The sequence below is a fragment of the Nesoenas mayeri genome (assembly GCF_963082525.1).
Source record: "Nesoenas mayeri genome assembly, chromosome: 8".
Classification (NCBI taxonomy): Eukaryota; Metazoa; Chordata; class Aves; order Columbiformes; family Columbidae; genus Nesoenas; species Nesoenas mayeri.
In genome coordinates, this window is record NC_137554.1 from 30354686 (window position 1) to 30375150 (window position 20465).

The following is a 20465-nucleotide window of genomic DNA, read 5'->3' on the forward strand; positions in this document are numbered from 1 at the left end:
CTTGGGGTTTTTGGCCAGATTGCATAAAGCTCATCTGCTACTCAGTTCCTGAAAAGCATGGCTGTTTTTATTGTACAGTTTCTCCTGTTTAGGGTAAGAGGGTAGAAGCCAAATAAATGTTTCTGACTTGTGTTTTTAGCAAAAAGGCTAGTTTGTGAAAACTAAAAATGCTCCCAGGCTGCCCGAGAACTTTGTTCTCTATGTCATCAACCAAGTTATTACGTCTTACTACAAGCTTCAGCACATTTTTTGAGAAACTGCCCCCCATTATTTTTGCAGTTCAAGTGCAAAACGAATTGGAGGGTTAAATGAAAATATTAGTTTCCCTTTCTTACTCAGGACTGTCCGCTACATAGCGCATAAAGAGGGAGATTTTTCAACAGAACATGAATCCAGAAGAGAAGACCATTTTCCAAGAATATTTGACAAACCAGGGGACAGTAGTAAAGCCCTATCGCTGGCAGAGACAGAGCCACACCTGTGCTGCGTGTCCCTACCACATACGGACCGGTGAAGAAGCCAGAGTCCCTTACACGGAATTTCACAGGGTCTTTGGCTTCCCATACAGATCAACAGCAACTCCCCAAAACAAACACCTTCTCTTCTACGAACTGAGGAGTTTCTCAGGCAGAGTTGTCCAGAAAGGCCATGCTACAAACTGCACTGACCAAGACAAGCATCCCGAATCTCTGCTGTTCATGGCGGGTGGTTATCTGGGTGCGGTTACAGATGCCTGTGACAATATCAGAAGCATCACCCTCTATTCCAACTTCTCTCCTTGTAACGAGGCCTACCACTGCTGCATCACTAAAATCTACAACTTCTTGCTGAAGCATCCAGAAATCACGCTCTGCATCTATTTCTCTCAGCTTTATCACACCGAGGCCGGTTCCCCCACGGCCGCATGGAACCGCGAGGCTTTGCGGAGCCTCTGCAGCTTGTGGCCTCCGGTGACACTGCAGAGGCTGCCTGGGGGGACAATGCATCACCTCCTCTGCAATTTTGTCTACAGCATCCCATGGACAAGCCTTTGTCACCCAGCTTCACCACTGAGAACTTCAGCAGGTGGACAAAATCCATATCAAATTAACAGCTTAATGGAAATGAAACTGTATTTTAGAAAAGCCTTTCCACAGGCTGTGCCAGAAAATCCTGCTGCGCAGCACAACTTAAAAGCCTTTTCTTCTCCCAAGCAGCCTTTCCAGGCGATGCCGGGCATTCTGCCACCTCCCATGTCTCAGAGCTGCTCAGTGCTTTTCCCAGGCATGTTTCTGTCCTTTCAGAGGGAACATCTATACCCCAGACCTAAAAATATCGTCAGGCATTTAAAAATGCCAAAGGAATAATTCAATGAATCTCATCATTCTGAAGGGTTTCCAAGCAGCAGACACCTACTCTGAAGATGACACAAATTGAACTGATTTCAGGCTGTAAAACTCACATCACAAAAAATATATTAAAAAAAGTCACCCCTACAAAAGTTAACCCATAAAGCAACTGTGGGTCTCAAATAACTGATGATGATGACATGCTTTTGCTTTACTACTGTACGTTTCAAACATAACCCAAAACCTCACTATCTTATAAATACCTCTGGTGATAAATTTGTATCTTGCTTTCAAGCCAGTTTCCACCAGACACAGGTCAACAGTCCACAGGCTACAAGCACAACTCCAGCCGGGCTGTGGCTCCCCAGCTGAGCAGCTTTGGTGGAACACAGGACAGATCCCACATTCCTGCTCGAGCAAGAAGGTGGTTCTGCAGGGAACACTGGGGCATGAATAAGGTTTTCACACCAGCTGCTTCCTTAACAACAGAGGGGTTTAGACACACATGTATGTGTGTGTGTATATATACATATATATATATATATATATATATATAGTTTTTTCTAAGCCTGCTGCCTTCCATGAAGAGGAACCTCACACAGCTGTGTAATGTTCTGATTAACAAGAAATATCACACAGGATAATACAGATAATGCAAAAACTACACAATCCAAGCAGAAGTGGGAAAGAATGAAATTCTTGTCATTTAGAGCAATATGATCACTTTGTGGTGCAATATATTCATTATTCTACTAAAGGTTTTAAAGAATAAGTGACTGAAATCAAGAACATATTGTTCCCAGGCAAAGGGGGGTTCCCTCCCCAGAAATGTTAATTGTGGTTAAACACACTAGCTCATTTCTCAGTGTTTCTGCTCTTTTTTTTTAGTCTTTCTATGGTCAGAGCAATTATGTATCTGAGTGAAAAAATGAGGCTGCTTCCCAGTGTGACCTTAAACACCCTTCACTTCAGCAGGCGACCCCACTTGTGCAAATGTTCAAACCTCCAGCATTTTTTTGGGTCTCTAATGACCTAAGAGAGGCAGAAACGTGCAGAAATCCACCAGATCCCTCACACGTACAGCACCTCGGCGCTGTCTTAGAAAAGCTTTCTTGAATTAGATCATACTCGGTCTGCACTTTCTGCTAAAATGTTGACTGACACAATCACAAGCAGCCCGCTGTGCTGTAGCATCAGGGCGATTATTTTCTTTTGCCACGAAACATAAAGCCTGTGGTATTTTTTAACTCTTGTAGTAACAAACGTGTGTTTGAGCTTGAGCTTCACCGAGTTCAGAGCCAAACCCCGAACACCAGAAAATCATCTCGGTTGGAAGACATCGAGTGCAACCGTTAGCCCACCCCTGGCACTGACCCACGTCCCTCAGAACCTCATCTCTGTTCAACCCCTTCAGGGATGGTGACTCCATCACTGCCTGTTCCAGCGCTTTACAACCCTTTCTGTGAGAAAACGCTGCCAATATCCAATCTTTCTGTGAGGAAATGTTGCAAACACCCAGCCTTTCTGTGAGGAAAAGCGCTTCTTACCCTGCCCATCCTTCTTCCCGCCCTCCCTCAGCAGCGCCCCTTGGCCCTTTCCCCTCAGTGCGCCGGCGCGGAGCGCATGCGCCCAGCGGCGGGCGGGGCGGCGGCAGCAGTGAAGGGGAGCAGCCATGGCGAAACACACGGTGTCTTCGGCGCGGTTTCGCCGGGTGGACGTGGACGAGTACGACGAGAACAAGTTCGTGGACGAAGAGGACGGAGGCGACGGGCAAGCGGGGCCCGATGAGGGCGAGGTGGACTCGTGTCTGCGGCAATATCCTTCCGCCGCCGGGCGGGAACGAGTTCCGTCGGGAGCGGCCGCGGGGCGGAGGGGGCGCGCGGGGCGGTGTTCGGCGGCACCGGGGCTGCCGTGTATGGGAACAAACGTGCGGGGGACGGAGAGGGGCGACCGGGGCCTGTCCTGACAGGGGAAAAGGGGCCCAGGGGTGACGGCGGAAGGCGGCCCCGGCAGAGGCGTCCCGGGGTTGCGGTATGTGGGAGGTGTCCCGTGGTTGGGGTTTCCTGTGTGCTGATGATAAGTGCTACCTTACATTGCAACCTGTGCTGGCTGCTGAGGGAGTCATTGCACCCACTGAACCTTGAGGCGTGCACAAGCCGGCTCCCGGTATCCCTGTCCTGGAGCTGGTTCTGTTGCTTTGCAAAGAGCTAGTGTCTGGTCCTTAACCCCCCCGGCACAGGGAACATGATGGCTGCGCTGCAGGCGGCTCTGAAGAACCCTCCTATCAACACAAAGAACCAGGCGGTGAAGGTGAAACAGGAACTAACCCACTCGTGGGCTACGCCGTAAAAACCCTTTCCCTAAAAACTCTGGCCAGATGTGCTTTGAGGAAGCCAAGAAGGCTGTTTTTTTAGGATACTCTATGTCAAACCATTTATGACCTCTTTTAATCACATACCTTTAACTTGTTGCTAGGTCAGGTTTTGTGTGTTCTCCCATGTACCGTGGCTGTAGGTTGTGTGCCCTGGATAACTCTGCACATCTCCAGGTGTCCATGCCCAATCCAGACCTGGCAGTAATCGATGTAGTCGGCACTGAATGATGGAGGAATCTCCACTGACTGAGGAAACCCCCCTAGCACAGCCAGACCTGCAAAAAAGGAAGAAATGATGATTAGCTCATCCAATCAAAATTAAGCCATTAAAACCTCAGAGCACTCCCCCTGTGACAGATTGCTGGCTGCATGTATTTCTGAATCTCCCCAAAATAAACCTTGAATGGCTCATGATTGCGGCAGTGAGGAGCAAGCAGATAAGATGTGGCACTGCCCAGATGGCGAGCGCCTACAGAGCTCTGTTCTCCTTACAGGCACGTTTCCCTGCTGCTCACCAGGCCACCGGTGGAGATTTTTCCACCCAAGCCCTTTCCTGGGGGTTTTCACAGGGTTTTGCGATCCATGCTGTATAAGAGACTGGACGGCTTTGTCCTCAGATTCATGACTTGTTTCCCTTAGGCCCGTATTGATGTGTTTAAGAATACACTTTGAAAGCAGGGGGATTGAAGAGGGCAGAGTGACTAAATTTTAATGTTTGGCTTCATTTTTAGTTGCTCTCGCGGAAATTTTTGTGTTTTTTACTTAAAGTTCTTCATGTGAGGTTTTGCTAAGCCAAGCAGCTATGGGCTGTTAAATTGAACGAGCAAACATGCATCATTTCTGAAGAAGGAAGCCGCTTGAAGTATTTGTATAATGAAATTATTCAGAAGTCCAGCAAACCCAAGACCTTTTCATCCTCGCTCAGTTAGTGACAGATGAACAGGAAGAGCTGCTTTTTGCTGATTACAAGGCTGATCTGCTGCTGTGATCATACCACACACATTCCTGGTTTTGAAACTACATCTGGATCAACATGCAAATGGTTATTAATGCAAAATATTAATGCTGCCTGTGTGCCTGGGACAGGAGCTGCCTGGGTTGAAAACGTGTGGCTTCCAGCAGTCGCCTCTTCCAGGCTGGCCAAGGGCGATTCCATGAAATAGTTGTATCTCACTAAACAGCACAAAGGCATGGAAAGGGCTCTCTTGACAATCAAGTACTTAATTCTTATAATTCTTTCAGAACCTGCCAGACCTTGAGTTTTGATATGAAAATTTAGTGTTTAGATGTATCGTCATGTAATAGGTGGAAATTGCCGACACAAGCAGAGAAGCAGAAAACCCAGAGCAGCACCAATGTGTTAAACTCTTATGCTGTTCATCGTTGAGGACATACCTGGCCTATTCAGACAAATTTTAGAATTGTTTTTAAAAAAAATTAAGCTAGTTTTGTTTGTTGGAGAGCTGAGTAATATTTGAACGCACCTTATAGGAGAGTGAATGTATCTCTGCCTTCCTCATTTGTTGGCAGGATCGCGCTGAAAGTATCGTCCTGAAGGTGCTCATCTCTTTCAAAGCCAATGATATCGAGAAGGCGGTGCAGTCGCTGGACAAGAACGGCGTCGACCTGCTGATGAAGTACATCTACAAAGGCTTCGAGAGCCCCTCGGACAACAGCAGTGCGGTGCTACTGCAGTGGCACGAGAAGGTGCGTGGGTAGGGACTGGTAAGAACTGCCTTTCGCTTTGGTAAACTGGAAATGTCATCTTTCACACCGGGAGGAGGGTACGGTCCTGCAAGCTTGCGTGCTGACTTCTTCCGATCCCCTGGGTAGAGATCCTGCAGTTAAAATTTGATTTTATGTCAGACTGTGGCAAACAAAATGGTTCCATCCAGTGACTCAAGCAGCTGGAAGTGAAATTTCCTTCCTAGAGGGAAGCAAAATTTGCAACTCGGTTATGCAGGGCAATAAAGGCCTGTTAAATAACTGTCTTCAAAGCAAATGTGATCATCCTTCGCAGGCACCCTGAGCGTGAGGGTTTCATTTTTAACACAAAGAGTGGCGAGACGCTCATTTGAAATACAGCCTTTCCGCTCGGCAGCTGTTTCAGCCCATAACTACCTCACCCTGGTATTAATTGCTGTGTTTCCCTTCTCAGGCCCTGGCTGCTGGAGGAGTGGGGTCCATTGTCCGCGTTTTGACTGCCAGGAAAACGGTTTAAATCCAGCAGCGAGCGGTTGCCTGCCGTCCGCGGCGCGCGAAATGCGGGTACACAGCCCAAAGCACCGAATGCCGTTGCTGCCCTGTGGGCAGCGCCTGTCTCTCAGCTTGCCTTCTCGCTGCTTCTTTCATACCTGACAAATAATGCATATCGTGATCTCTTTTTTTTGTTTTTTTTTCCTCTCTTCTGGAAGATTATGAAGGTGCAATTGTATTTCTAACAGGAATATTTGGTACTCGTGAACATTTCAGTGACACGTATAGCGACATGTGCAAACTTCATGTTTAGGATGATTTGTGTTTGTGTGTAATTACGGCAGATTTGGACCTGACTTTCCAAGCAAATGCTGAGGGACGTAGGGCAATGTCTTAATCCTTTTCGCTAGCCAAGCAGTGTTTTGATGCAAAATCTGTATTGGATGTGGGGCAGCTATTACTATCGGTAACTGGACCACGGTTCCTTTGGTCCACCTCTGAACAGGACAGAAAGCAAAGGCTCCCTTCCCATCCTGAGTATCATTCCAGAGAGCTGAGTATTTCCCTTCACCTCGCATCTCACGGCCGGTTCAGGTTCCTCGTGATCAGTCAAACGCTTGGGTCTGCAGCCCGAAAATCACAACGGGATCAAGTTGTCCGTCGCGCAGTTTGGATGGTAGAATTTAAAAGGCGGATGGTCCATTTACGCTGGAGCCCACCCCAGTGAACTCTGTAATTTGGGGAGCAAAGATCCTGAAGAAAAGAAGAAAAAAGCAGCTTTCACACAGCAAATCACCTTTCAGCCACTTGAAAGGGATATGGTTTTTGTCAAGCACAACAATGTGGCTGCCTGGGGTGATCTGAGAAACGGGTACTGGTATCCACACCACCCTCACAAAGCTCTCATATGTTATTTTCTAGATGCATAGGGCCTTAAAGGATACCAGACAGTTCACATTCCAGTGGCATTGTGCCAGCTAGTGGGCAAATCAGGCTCCAAAATAGAGCGGTGCATTAAAAAAATTAGGAAAGCCCAGGGCATCCCAGACCACAGATCACATTGAAGTTTTAGGGCCAAGACTGAAATATGTGTGTTTTACATTCACCATTTTACTGCAGTTCAGTTGTGTAAAACTGTTGAGGAACTTGTGAAATCTCTGCTGGTTTTTGATATCTGCCTTTTTTTTTTTTTTTGTAATAATAATAATAAAGACCAGACAATAAATTGTCACTGAATACTTAGTTGGTGTCTGAAATGCCTTGAAGTTAACTCTTGGACTAACTATTTGCAGGAGGCTGCTGTTCAAGGATGGACAAGAGTAAAAAAACAAGTCCCAAGGCTTCCTCATTTCAGTATTTTTCTGGATATGTTTGCTTTCTAGCCATTATTTGTAATGACAACACATGCGTAGCTTCATCCAGCCAGAAAATCTGTGATTATTTGAGTGAGATATTTAAACAAGAAGGCACATCATTCCAACCCAGAACTATCTCTGCTTATGCTGAAATGGTTTTAATTGTATTATTATATTGTACTACTAATAGCCAGAGTGCGGGATCCTTACAACCATTGATGTTAGATGCTTTCTCAGGAACAGAAGAAGAAAAAGGCGAATGGCCCAACAGGGCAGTTGTGTGGACACTTCTAATTTCACAGCTGGCCTTTTGTTTGTCTGCCTGCCCCAGCTCCAGGAGATTAAATAAACATTTAATTGTTGCTTTTAATAATTTAACCATACATACATTCATGCATAGGTACAGAAGGCTACTGCAGCAACGGCTCTGTCCTTGCAGCTGCGTTTGCAGGACTGTGTTTGGCTTCTCTGTTTCCTTCCATTCATCCAAATTTGGTGAAGACACCAATCAATCCTAATTTAAAAGAAGAAAAAAAAAAAGTAATCCCAGATAGGTGAAAAATATTTCTTAAAACAACGCCAAAGCAGGTCAGCTGCCTCTAGGTGGCATCAGATAAATGAAGGCAACAAAAAGAGCCATGTAAGGTTGTCCAGATTCCACTGGGTTGGTTTGTGATGCGTTTAGAAACATTTGCACAACATAAAGCCCAAAAAATAAACTTGGGTTCTGTGTGGGGATCGCTCAGACCCACCATCCAGGGAAGGAGCTGGACACGCTCCATCTCCTCCTGCATTACAGATCGCCTCCCAAACAAGGTTAATCCCCTTGGTCTTTTCTCATCCATAATGTTTTCTAGTGCCCGGATCGATCTCTTCTTGAGTCTACTCTCCAAAAATGATGATAAACTTGAGCATGTTGTTGCTGTGCAAACTCAAACCCAACTGCTGCATGCTGGCTGGATTTCGAGCATTTCTGTGCATTTCTTACCCACATCTTGGTGATCTGTGTTTGTGCTGGATTCCAAGAATCTCCCACGGGAGGTGTCACCAGCTCTGTTAATCACTTCCTCTCAGACATTGCTGTAGAAGAAAGAAGTTTGCCTGCTAAATCAACTTGGTAAGAGAAAGGGGAACAAAGAGACTCACTAGAAGGGGTGTGTTTGTCACAGCTTTGAAATTGCTTGCATGTTACACTAAAAATAACTGAGCAGCAGGATAGCTGCTCTGAGCGTTTACATCTTTCAGATCCCACCTTTCTGTGAAACACAAGAAGAAACAAAACAAAACACGCTTGCTACGGGTGATCTCGCACCCTCCTCCAGCTCCCCTTGTACCAGTTTTGGGCTCAACCTGACCCTCCTTACCAATGTGCCAATTCAGATAATTAAATGAGCAGAAAATTATCCCTACAATAAGGTGAACCATTTCCTGCAAGATGGGGTTTCGCATTCCCTGAAGGAATAAGAAAAGGTGTCTCCTCTGTGGTCTCCCTCCTCTCATTGCCATTTTGTAACTTTTTGGGGAACTCTGAGCAAACGCTTAAGGGCCAAGTCTTGGTGACAAGTTTTAAGCTCTTACAACATGCACATCACGTCACTGGTAGATGCGGCTGAGGCAAAGTACTTCCAAAATAACTTAGAAACCACGTGTGGAGCAGCCAGCTCCCAAGTTGAGTCAGCAGCGGTCATTGCTGTCATTGCTGCCACATGCTCAGTGTCACCTGTCCCCTCCAGCAGCCCTGCCTGCAGGAACCATTGAGAATCACAGAACGGTTTGGGTTGGAAGGACCTTCCCAGCTTCCCCAGTGCCACCCCTGCCATGAGCAGGGACATCTTCACCAGCTCAGGTTGCTCAGAGCCCCGTCCAGCCTGGCCTGGGATGTCTCCAGGGATGGTTCGTCCACCACCTCTCTGGGCAACCTGGGCCAGGCTCTCACCACTTCAGGCAAAAATTTCTTCCTCATGTCCAGCCTGAATCTCCCCTTTTTTAGTTTAAAACCATCACCCCTTGTCCTGTCACAACAGGCCCTGCTCAAAAGTCTGACCCCATCTTCCTTACAGGCCCCTTTTAAGTACAGAAACACCACAACAAGGTCTCCCCAGAGCCTCCTCTTCTCCAGGCAACCACCTCCATCAAGGACCATACTTTGGAGGGCACAAGAGGCTCAGCTGCTCTGGCTTTGCAACCCTAAATTTGAACTGCTCAGCCACACAGCTGACAAAATAATGAGGAAACCCAAAGCAGCAAAGCCTGAAGAGGACCTGTCGTGCAACCCACAGCAGCTTGGCGTGGAAACCCACTGTGGCACAGCAGCCTCTGCCCCACTTCCCCATGGTGGGGCCGCCTGGGGTGACGCTAGTGAAGCCACTTCCTGGCAGTTTTGCGACACAAAGGCAGAAGCAGAAAGGGAACAGAGAGAGGCTGAGCAGCGCTGCGAGGAAGGACCTGGGGACCCTGCATCCCGCTGCCACCGCGCCATGTCCCTGGTGGAGACGATCCGTCTGTGGCAAGAAGGGGTGTGCGCAGCAGACAGGAAGGAGTGGCAGGCAGCCTTGGACGCCTTCACAGCCGTCCAGCACCCCCCTGCCAAAATCTGCTTCAACATCGGCTGCATCCACCTCGTCCTGGGGCAGCTGGCCGAGGCGGAGGAGGTAAGGGACAGCCCTTGCAGGCAGCGGCAAGTTTGCATGGAGACCTGCCAGGCAGATGGACACGCTGGGAAAGGGAGTGCCATGGTCTAAGGGAAGGATTCGGGGCTTTTTAAAGCCAGGATGAAGCATGACAGCCCTGGGCTGTTCCTGCTGAACCTGTTTTCTCGGTGAATCAGAGGCGAAGCGGCAGCAGAGGTGCGCAGTTTGCTGCTCGTGTTTTCTCCCTCCCAGAAGTGACCGCAGGGCACTGAGCTGCCAGGCGAGCAGTGCCAGATGCTTCAGCTCAAAACAAATTAGGAGCCCAGTACAGGCTCTACCACCCAGTGCCCAACGCTGCAGGGAGACATCGCCCACAGAGCCCAGCTTAGGCCCCTTGGCTAAATGAGGACAGGTATAACTGCTCCAAAACCCTCAGATTTGTAAAGGTTTTCTCTTCTCCCCATCTTTTTGCCCTCCGTGCAGGCGTTCACCCGGAGCATCGGCTGTGACAAGCACCTGGCAGTGGCTTATTTCCAGCGGGGGACCGTGTCTTATCGCAGGCAGAAGTGAGTGGAAGGCTTTAGCGTTTCGGTTTTGCGGCTTGCAGAGATGCCAACCTCTGGCTGGGGACAGCCCCAGCTGGGGTGGTACCATGGGGGTCAAACTGCAACCCTCAAGGTAAAAGGCTCCAGTTCCTCAGCAGCGCAGCTGGGATTAACACCAGCTTTGGAGCACCTCTTCTCCTCCTGGTGTGTCCAAAAGCACTACGAGGGGATAGGAGAGACCCAACTAAACCCAAACAAGTTTAAGTAAAGACTTGGAGACATTTCAAAAAGAGCATGGTCAGCAGGACAAGGGCAGTGATCCTTCCCCTGTACTCCGCATTGGTGAGGCCACACCTGGAATATTGTGTTCAGTTCTGAGCCCCTCAGTTCACGAAAGGCATTGAAGTGCTGGAGCGGGTCCAGAGAAGAGCAACAAGGCTGGTGAAGGGACTTGAACATAAGACCTATGGGGAGAGGCTGAGGGAGCTGGGCTTGTTTAGTCTGGAGAAGAGGAGGCTTAGAGGTGAGCTCAGCACTCTCTATAACTACCTGAAGGGCAGTTCTAGCCAGGTGGGGATTGGTCTCTTCTCCCAGGCAGTCAGCAATAGGACAAGGGGTCATGGGCTTAAACTCTGCCAGGGGAAATTTAGGCTGGATATTAGAAAGCAATTCTTTACAGAGAGAGTGGTCAGGCATTGGAATGGCTGCCCAGGGAGGTGCTGGACTTGCCATCCCTGGAGGTTTTTAAACTGAGATTGGACATGGCACTTAGTGCCATGATCTAGTAAATGGACTAGAGGTGGACCAAGGGTTGGACTCAATGATCTCTGACGTCTCTTCCAACCCAGTCGATTCTGTGATTCTGTGATTTGCAAGGGGTACCAGGCAGCCAGAGTGCCACTATGCAGTGGTGACACCCTTGTCCTTTGCTCTACAGCCATGAAAAAGCCATCAAGGATTTCAAAGAGGCGCTGGCCCAGCTGCGAGGCAACCAGCTCATCGACTACAAGATCCTGGGGTTGCGATACAGGCTCTTCGCTTGCGAGGTGAGAAAGACTTGACCCCAAAGGGTTTTTCACTATCTCAAGAAATCTCAGGAGAATACAGCCAACCTCTCTTTGTCCCTTGCAAAAAAAGGGAGCAAGGTGGTGCAGAGCTCTGTGCCACCACCCTGCTGTCCTCCCCTTCACCTGGCAAGGGTCCAGCTGCTCCAAGAACTCATTTCCTTGCTCATCTCATTTCTCCTGTCCCTCTGGTAGATACTCTATAACATCGCACTGGTGTTCGCCACGCTGGAGGACTGGAAGAAAGCTGAGGAGCACCTGACGCTGGCCATGAGCATGAAGAGCGAGCCCCAGCACAACAAGATCGACAGGGCGATGGAAGCCATCCTGGTAAGGAGGAGCGGGTCACACAGCCACCACGTTTGCTCACAGGGAAGAGGGAGAAAAATCCCAGTGACAGAGAAACCAACTTCTAGCTACAGCTTTAGCAAAGCAGGAGAAAAATGCAGCTGGCTGAGCAAAATGTGGGTGTCGCACTGAGACGTGAGTTGGTGGGAAGAGTTTTGGGTCACTGGGGTGGCAGGGATGGAAAGACCAGGTTAAATGGACCATATCAAGGCTGTCACGGTGGGGTTTTGACTTTATGGAGCAAGACCTGAGCCCCAGAAGTAGGAGGAAGGGGACTGTCACTGCTCTGAAGAGCACATGGAGGGTGTTGGTCTCTTATCCCAAGTAACAAGCAACAGGATGAGAGGAAATGGCCTCAAGATGCACCAAGGGAGGTCCAGATTGGATCTTGGGAACAATTTCTTCCCCAAAGGGCTGTGGGGCATTGGAACAGGCTGCCCAGGGCAGTGGTGGAGTCACCGTCCCTGGAGGGTTGAACAGACGGAGATGAGGTTCTCAGGGACGTGGGGCAGTGCCGGGTGGGGTATGGTTGGACTCCATGATCTTGAGGGTTTCTTCCAACCAAAATGATTCTGTGATTCTACGACTTCTCTATGCCACAGAAGCAGAAGGTCTGCGAGCTCGTGGCCATTCCTGCGGGGAAGCTGTTCAGACCAAACGAAAAGCAGGTGGCTCAGCTGGAGAAGAAGGACTACCTGGGAAAAGCTATGGTAAGAAAGGAGTATCTTCTTCATTCAGGCCAAGCCTGGGGGTTGAAGTGAGGTGCTGCCCACCCTCTAACCCCCCCGAGCTGCTATCTGCTGGGCTGTACCTCGGGGAGGGGAAAAGAAGATATTTAACATCTGACACCCACAACTGATCTCCAGTTCTTTCCCTGAAGAACACAAACATTTATGAACTTTCTAAACAATGTTTAAAGTTGCCTACAGGAGATAGGGGCTTGATTTGAACTCTGACTCACTTCAACATTTGTAATTTGAATATAAAGGGAAACTTTGAGGTTACAGTGATTCTATCTGCAGTCAAGATGAGGCTGAGCTGAGACTTTGCCACAGCTGAGAGGTGAGATTTGGTACCAGAAGCACTCAGCCTGTAGTCAAAGATACTTTGCCTAAAATCTTGAACCTGAAGCATCCCGAGGAGCTTGGCTTGGCCAACAGCAAAAGAGGAGGGTGGGCATCAGAGGTCTATGAGCATCAAGTCACTACTTGTCTGTCTTTGGCTCTAGGTGGTGGCATCTGTGGTGGATAAAGATGACTTTTCAGGATTTGCTCCACTCCAACCACAGGTAAGTCACCACCAATGAACAGCTGCCTTGTTGAAGGTTCAGGAGAACATGGGGATGGGCATCACCCCCCAGCTCTGTCTCACAGTGAGGAGCAAACAGCAGCATCATCACCCTGAACTTTCTGCTACTGCTGTGGGGAGGGGGCAGACGCTGCCCCTGCATCTCATCTGATCTCCTCATCATCAGACCCACCTACATTTGTGGTTGAGGCCAACCCGGTTCCCCAAACAAGGAAGAAGTGGCTGGGCAGCACATCCTCTGCCCCCACTGGGCAACAGCTTTAGCAGGGAGCTGTCTCAGACCCTCCCTGCAAGATTAATCAGGTTCATGTGTCTCAGCTCAAGCCACCAGAGAAGCAAGAGCTCCCTCCTCCTCCCGGTTCCCAAAGCCCTTTGCATTTTCATGATGAAGCAGCAGCATCTTTCCATATCTAAGGGTACCCGGGAGTCTTTTACAGGAGCGTTTTGGGAGGATACGGGGAAGCGCAGCTGCTGCAGCCCACAGCACCGTTACGCAAGAGAAAATACATCATCTCCACGCAGCCAAGTGTTGACACCTCGCTGCAGGAGTCAGGACTATTTCAAGTAGCTTCTTCAGGGGCTTGATAAAATCCACCAGAGACCTCAAAATACTTCGGCAGGAGACACCATAAAGCAGGATGACGGCAGCTGGGGATTTTACAAAAGAGAAGGTACAGGGAAGCACAACTTATTGCTTAAATCAGTGGATCTCAAATCCACAATCTCAGCCTTCTGTGAGCTGAAACCAAAGTCACAACTGACACCAGGACTGTGCCTCTGAAAACCAACCGCAGGTGGAAGAATTTGGAAAGTGCTCATTTGAAGGAGCAGAGCCACAAAAGGCAGTTGCCAAAAATCTACTGCAGCCAGCAGAGCAGTAAAAAAAATCACTTTGGGTTCAAATCGTCTGCCCCAACACCAGCTCAGGGAAAAAAGAACCAGGTCAGGATGACAGTAGGAGGCTGCAGGACATTTCTGCAACACAACTGAAATCTTCCAGACTACTGATAATTTTCTTTTTGTCTTCTTGTTGGCAGGCCACTGGTCCTCCGCCCAGGCCCAAAACCCCAGAGATCCTCAGGTAAGTTGGATGAAGGATAGAGAGTGCTGCTGACCTGTGCAGCCAGGCCCAACCCTGTCCTGCACCATCACACCTGAGCAACCAGCAGCACCCAAAGCTCTGGGGGGATGGGGAAAGGATCATAGGAACAAGGAGGTCTGGGTTCCCCCTGCAAAGTAAACCAGCAATGTCACCCACCTGCTGCTCCTGCACGCAGGGCTCTTGAAGGGCAGCCGCACCGCGTCCTGTATGAGTTCATCCCCGAGACCAGTGAGGAGCTGCAGGTCCTGCCGGGAAACATCGTCTTTGTCCTGAAGAAAGAGAAGGACAACTGGGCTACAGTGATGTTCAACGGGAAGGTACGGGGGTGTACTTGGTTGGGGGGAGGATGCTGTGAGGTTCTGCAGAGGACTTGGAGAACAAAGCCTTGCTGTCAACAACTGAGTTTCTGACTTTAGTCACAGAATCACAGAATGGTTTGGGTTGCAGGGACCTTCCCAGCACCCCCAGTGCCACCCCAGAGCAGGGACATCTTCACCAGCTCAGGGTGCTCAGAGCCCCGTCCAGCCTGGCCTGGGATGTCTCCAGGGATGGTTCATCCACCACCTCTCTGGCCAACCTGGGCCAGGCTCTCACCACCTTCATTGTTAAGTCCCTTCTGTCCACCTGGATGAGGCCACAGGGTTCAGTGAAACCCATTCAACCTGCAGCAACAAACCTTCGCACCTCAGGGACTCTCCTGGAGTCAGGGCAGGGACAAGCTCAGGTACATCCTCCAGCAGCATGTTGCCTCCTTGCCAAGGAATCCCCACTCATCTCTCCTTCCTCTGCAGAAAGGAATTGTCCCCTGCAATTTCCTTGAGCCCATGGAGCTCCAGAACAAGCTGCACTTCCAGGTGAGGAGGCCCAGGAGGAGATGGTGTCCTGGGGAGGGCAGATGTCCACATATTCACCCACCACCACCTATTTCTGGGCCTTCCAGCAGGACCCATAACTGCAACTCCCTCTGCCTTGTAGTGCTGGAATTGGTTCTTCTGGATCACAGTACCTTAATGTGAGCTCAGAAACCTGTGAAATCTGGGCAGATGCTGTGCTGATGGATGGTGGTTGGCAATGCTGGGGAGATGAAAGGGTAGAGAGGTCAACCCTCCATGGTTCAAGACCCTGAACAAACCTTGGGAAGCTGGGTTGGAGGGGAGGCTCCAGTGCCCCAGCTCCATTGGGAAGGGTGGGATTGGCAGCTCTACCTTCTTCCCACCCGTCACAGGAAGAAAACTCTCCAGAAGCCAAGATTCCAGAGCCACCCAGCTCCAGTGCTCCGGAGAAGCCGCGGCGGCCAGCACCAGGTCAGCACAGGGAGGTGACGGGATAGGGGTGCTTTAGGGACAAAACCCCGGCAGCAGGTTTGAGATGGTCTCCTCAGTATCCTCACACATTGAGACCAGAGCTGGGGTTCATCTCCATCTCATTCCGGGGCTCATTTGCAGTCAAGGGTGGAGAGGCATTGAAGCACAAGGCAGAGACAGCAACTGCAGCGCTGAGAATGGAGTAAAATAGAATAATCCTCAAGGAAAACAAGTCCCTCCGTGCTCTTAATTAGCACAGTGACTAATTGGGAAAAGAGCCTGGGGATAGGAATGGGGCAAGTGACCTAGGTGGTCCAAGTGACAGAGAAGATGGTTGTGGCTCATGGGAGTTAAGGGCAAACATCATAAAGACCAAACCACCTCAAAGAGCATCTTTGTGGCACTAAAAGCCACCACAGATGTAGCAGCGGGACCGCATTCAAGAGCAAAGCTCTGTCTCTTCCCATAACAAGCACAGTCGTGTCAAAGCCTTGACAAAACATAGAGCAGGTCCTTGTGAAGGATTTCACCAAACCTGCATCAAATCGCCCTACCTGCAGGTCCAAATTAACTTTACAACCACAGTGAAGGACAAGGATTGTCTCCGATTTTCAGTGTGGACCTGGGGAGATCAGAAGAGCAAAGACACTAACACCAGCAGCTCATATAGAACTTTTTTTTCTCCACCCAGAAAGACATCCCACCCATAGAACTCCTGTCCCTATAGGAGGGAAGGCACAGAGCCCAGACCTCTGCTTGGTGGTCCTATCTAAATCTTACCGATGAATCCCATTGCGGTCGATGCTGCATCCACTCAAGGGAGCACTGCTGGCGGCTCCAGGGCTGGTTGCTGGTGCTGCAGATAATGACGAGTGTCAAGGAGAAGGGCTGCAGGAGATCCGAACACATATTTAGGTGCAGAGCAGAAATGTTTCTCTCATCTCATCTCTTTCTTCCTCCACAGACCATGCTCCTGTGACTCCGGCACAGCTGAGAGAAGCAGCCAAGGTAACATCTCCTGAATGTGAATCCCAAGGTCCACGCTACACACCCATATTTATTATACACTGAAAGGTGCTGGCACGCCCCGCAAGCACCACAGTCCTTGAAGTGATCCAGGTTTTCACCATTCCAAAGTGTAACGACAGACCTAGGGGCCAGCAGGTCACCAGGACCCAACAGGGTGACTAGAGCTGCTTTTTGGGAGGTTTGCTCCCCCCATGGCTGTTGGCAAAACCCTTGTTCAACTCATGTGGCACTTGAGAAGAAGAAATAGGAGAGAGCTGGGCTCTAATGTGTGTGCTCCTGGGCAGGGTCAGCACATCAGAAAGTCATGCTGTGCAGATGAGAAAATTGACAATCCCAGCTCAAAAAAAACCAATGAGGGGATTGGGGGATGGACACACATTGAATGTGGTCACCTCAAAGCAACAATTTGGTTGATAAGTGCCCAACGCATTACTGTGCTGTCCCCTAGAACAAGCCCAGGGCTGCCAACCAGCCATGTGTCCAGCCACAGCTCTGGTGGCACAACCTGCCCCGAGGGACATACCCGAGGCCGCACACGCTGGCTGAGATGTCTCCTGACCCTCCTGATGTCCTGCAGCTCCGATCTGGCTCAGGAGACCAGTTTCCACAGCCCAGTGCCCTCACACACTGTTTCCCACCCGCAGGAGCCCGAAGCAGCCGTCCCCGGCCCCCATGTCCTCAAGGTGCATCACAAATACACGGTCGCCCTGCAAGTCGAGCCAGGCCTGTCCTACCGGGAGCTCCTGGACCTGGTTTGCAAGAAGCTGGAGCTCCAGCCCGAGCACATAGAGCTGAGGTGAGGTCCTGTTTTCAAAGGTGAGCCATGTTTTCAGAGCTCCCCCCTTTACTTACCCTGTGTCCGCCCAGGTACAAGCCTGTGGAGAGCCAAGCGCTGGTGACTCTGAGCATGGAGAACCTCGGGCAGGCTTGGAGCCAGAGCAAGGACAGCTGTCTGACAGTCTGGTGCGACATCACGGAGGTCAGTGACGGCTCGCGGTGGCGGTCACCTCTTCTGCCCGCTCCCAGCAATGAACCTCAGCAGATGTTGCCTCTGCTTTCCTTGCTGTGAGTGCAGGCTCGGGGGTTTCAAAGCAAGCCAGTGACATCTGGAAAGGCAGAGGAGCGAAGCAGGGAGGCGAGAAGAAGCAGAGCTTGTCTCTCTTACCCTGGTACAAAGAAAAATGTGAAGGCAAAGGCATCCTTACCAGCTTCTTTCCCACCCCAGGGAGAGGGGTTTTTACCCGACAGCAAACCAGAGGAGTCACCGCAGAAGGCAATGCTGGAGGAGACGGGACTAACCCAAGTTGTAGCACAGTACAATTACGAAGCCACCCAACCTGAAGACCTGGAGTTTCAGGCAGGAGATGTGATACTCGTTTTATCCAAAGGTAATCTGCTCCTTCCACGATGCGGGGAGGGAGGGACCTCCCGGCTCTGGTGAGAACACAGGCCCGAACCTGAGATGCCGGGCAATGGCAGCAGGTCCTGCTCTGTTCAGTGCAAGTTGTGGGTTCCCAGAGTCTGCTGGTCAGGCCAAAAAGTCTCAGGAATTTGGTCAGACATGGGACACAGATTCTTCAGTGGAGCTTAAAAGCATCACTAGGGACCTTGATCTTGGAACAATTTCTTCCCCAAAGGGCTGTCGGGCATTGGAACAGGCTGCCCAGGGCAATGCTGGAGTCAACATCCCTGGAGAGTTGGACAGATGGAGATGAGGTTCTCAGGGACATGGGGCAGTGCCAGGGGTGGGTTATGGTTGGACTTGATGATCTTGGGGGTCTCTGCCAACCAAAATGATTCTGTGATTCTACAATGTCTTTCCCTGTCCTGCAAAGCAAACTGCTTCATGCTGGGAACCTGCCGAGGAGCAGCCTGGCTCAGGCAGCTTCACTGAAAGCAAACCTCTCCCACAAGCTGCCACTCACTGCCTTTCATAGAGCAGAGGGTGCTCCAGCCCACTGAAGTGCTTCCAGGCTCTGCTTTGCACAGTCCTGACTAACCACAGGGCTTTTGGCTTGTCAAGACTGTTCTCTGAAGCCACAAGACAAGCTGGACTCAACAGCTTTGGGGACAGACTTTTTAGCAGGGCCTGTTGTGACAGGACAAGGGGTGATGGTTTTAAACTAATGCAGGGGAGATTCAAGCCAGACATGAGGAAGACATTTTTTTACACTGAGGGTGGTGAGAGCCTGGCCCAGGTTGGCCAGAGAGGTGGTGGATGAACCATCCCTGGAGACATCCCAGGCCAGGCTGGACGGGGCTCTGAGCAACCTGAGCTGGTGAAGATGTCCCTGCTCATGGCAGGGGTGGCACTGAGGGAGCTGGGACGGGCCCTTCCAAACCTTCTGTGATTCTCTGATCTTCAAGGCAGCTTTCTTTAAGAATCTTCCACCACAGCTGCTCCTGCAGCCCTACCAGAGGTTTCCCACCCACGTCTCAGTTACATATTTTCATCACAGCCCTGTTTCTGCCTCCCCCTGCCTCAAACAGTTTCAAGACAGGAGAGTTTCACTCAAGCTGCATCTGACTTTACCGATCACAGATTATTTTTTAAAGGAGATGCCTCATTTTGGCTGCCACCCCCACAACGGCAGAATAATCGTAATCCTGCTTCCCTCACCTGGCTGCTTTTAAGTCTACTATCTCCCATCGACCTCAGTCCTTTTAATATTAGTCTTCAGTGCTTCTATGAGAACTAAGGCTCGAACACTGACTAAACCTCAGCAAGATCTAGCACATATTTTTGAGTTGGATCCTTTCACATCTGTGCAGAGCGCACAGGAGGAATGACAAACGATGACAGTTTGCTCTGTGTAGCTCTCAGTAACTCACGCTGGCTGGTAGCCACCTCAGTCCCCCCCGCTCCACCGCTGCACGGGTGAGTTTTTGCACCATGGAATGCCAATGACTCCCCGCAACCCAAAATCCTACTCCCCCCTTCACTGCTGAGCTAAATATTTCCCATTAAAAAGTTGGTCCTCACCTCATTTGGCTCCCCACAGTGAGTTTTCAGAGCTCTTAAGCTTTACTTAACCCAGAGTAGCACAGACTTTCCTTATGGAACAGCAGGTTCAAATCCACTTTGGTTGACACCTTGAAGAGCAGAACCCATCTCAGACCATTTCCTTGCTCTGCACTCAGATTCCTTGTATTCAAGGCAGCTTCTAAACCCTTAATTTGATCTATTTTTCTCACCTGTGCTTGGCAGCATGTTCTTTCTTACCTTACAGCTTTGCTCTCCTGCCTCCTCAGCCCCTTTCCGCCACATTCCTCTCTCTCCCAGGCTTTCGCTCAGCTAAAAGGTTAATCAGCAAAATACCCTTAAAATGGAGATCTCAGGCCTGTCTGTAGCATGTGGAGGTTACTGTGCTGCTGTACGGCCCTGGGGTGACACAAATGGTGTTAATTTTTCGTTCCAGTGAATGAAGACTGGTTAGAAGGGCAATGCAATGGGAAGATTGGCATCTTCCCCTCCGCTTTCGTTCAAAAGCCTGATGCTGAAGACCCGGAGATGTGATTTCGGAAGAGCTAAAGGAGTTGTGGGAAAAAATTAAAAATCAGCTATTGCAATTGAGAAGTTCCCATATTAATCACTGCATCTGAAAATGGACTTGAATTATTATTGCTACTTGTACTAAAAGATTTATTTTTACTTTCTGCATTGTTCTCTAAAACCCCCCTGTGCTTAATGAGAGACTTGCCCCATCCTCAAAACACACAAGCTGCAGATACAGCACCGGGGGCACTTCGCTTCCAAGAGACTAAGGGCAGCAGTTTCCCCATTTTGGATCCTACTAAGCGTTCTGGACAAACTCACTCTCCCAATAACCTAAATCTCTTCTCCCAGGCAGTCAGCAATAGGACAAGGGGCCATGGGCTTAA

The 20465-nt window shown here is 49.8% G+C and overlaps 3 protein-coding genes across 3 annotated transcripts; all 3 read left to right on the forward strand.

Moving 5' to 3' along the window:
* Positions 1 to 386: 386 nt before the first annotated feature.
* On the forward strand, positions 387 to 1346 carry APOBEC4 (apolipoprotein B mRNA editing enzyme catalytic polypeptide like 4; the record flags this gene model as incomplete). Its single annotated transcript, XM_080349235.1, has 1 exon — positions 387 to 1346. The coding sequence occupies one exon, from the start codon at positions 387 to 389 to the stop codon at positions 1344 to 1346; it is 960 nt and encodes a 319-aa protein (XP_080205361.1).
* A 1648-nt stretch (positions 1347 to 2994) lies between these two features.
* ARPC5 (actin related protein 2/3 complex subunit 5) lies at positions 2995 to 8056 on the forward strand. The gene is made up of 4 exons (XM_080349270.1): positions 2995 to 3143; positions 3566 to 3638; positions 5233 to 5409; positions 5861 to 8056. Exons 1-4 carry the CDS (start codon positions 3001 to 3003, stop codon positions 5921 to 5923), a joined length of 456 nt encoding a protein of 151 aa, XP_080205396.1. The 5' UTR covers positions 2995 to 3000; the 3' UTR covers positions 5924 to 8056.
* A 1674-nt stretch (positions 8057 to 9730) lies between these two features.
* On the forward strand, positions 9731 to 20100 carry NCF2 (neutrophil cytosolic factor 2; the record flags this gene model as incomplete). Its single annotated transcript, XM_080348537.1, has 15 exons — positions 9731 to 9904; positions 10367 to 10449; positions 11366 to 11474; positions 11688 to 11822; positions 12443 to 12550; positions 13069 to 13128; positions 14186 to 14229; positions 14426 to 14567; positions 15042 to 15104; positions 15476 to 15554; positions 16519 to 16562; positions 17228 to 17379; positions 17451 to 17562; positions 17809 to 17971; positions 20003 to 20100. 15 exons carry the CDS (start codon positions 9731 to 9733, stop codon positions 20098 to 20100), a joined length of 1566 nt encoding a protein of 521 aa, XP_080204663.1.
* Between the last annotated feature and the right edge of the window lie 365 nt (positions 20101 to 20465).

Bases quoted from the DNA above. Each gene is read 5' to 3' on its own strand.
- ARPC5 (XM_080349270.1), top strand. From the start codon at position 3,001: ATGGCGAAACACACGGTGTCTTCGGCGCGGTTTCGCCGGGTGGACGTG. The intron at 3,639-5,232 runs GTGAAACAGGAA...ATTTGTTGGCAG, and splicing joins CAAAGAACCAGGCGGTGAAG to GATCGCGCTGAAAGTATCGT. The intron at 5,410-5,860 runs GTGCGTGGGTAG...TTCCCTTCTCAG, and splicing joins TACTGCAGTGGCACGAGAAG to GCCCTGGCTGCTGGAGGAGT.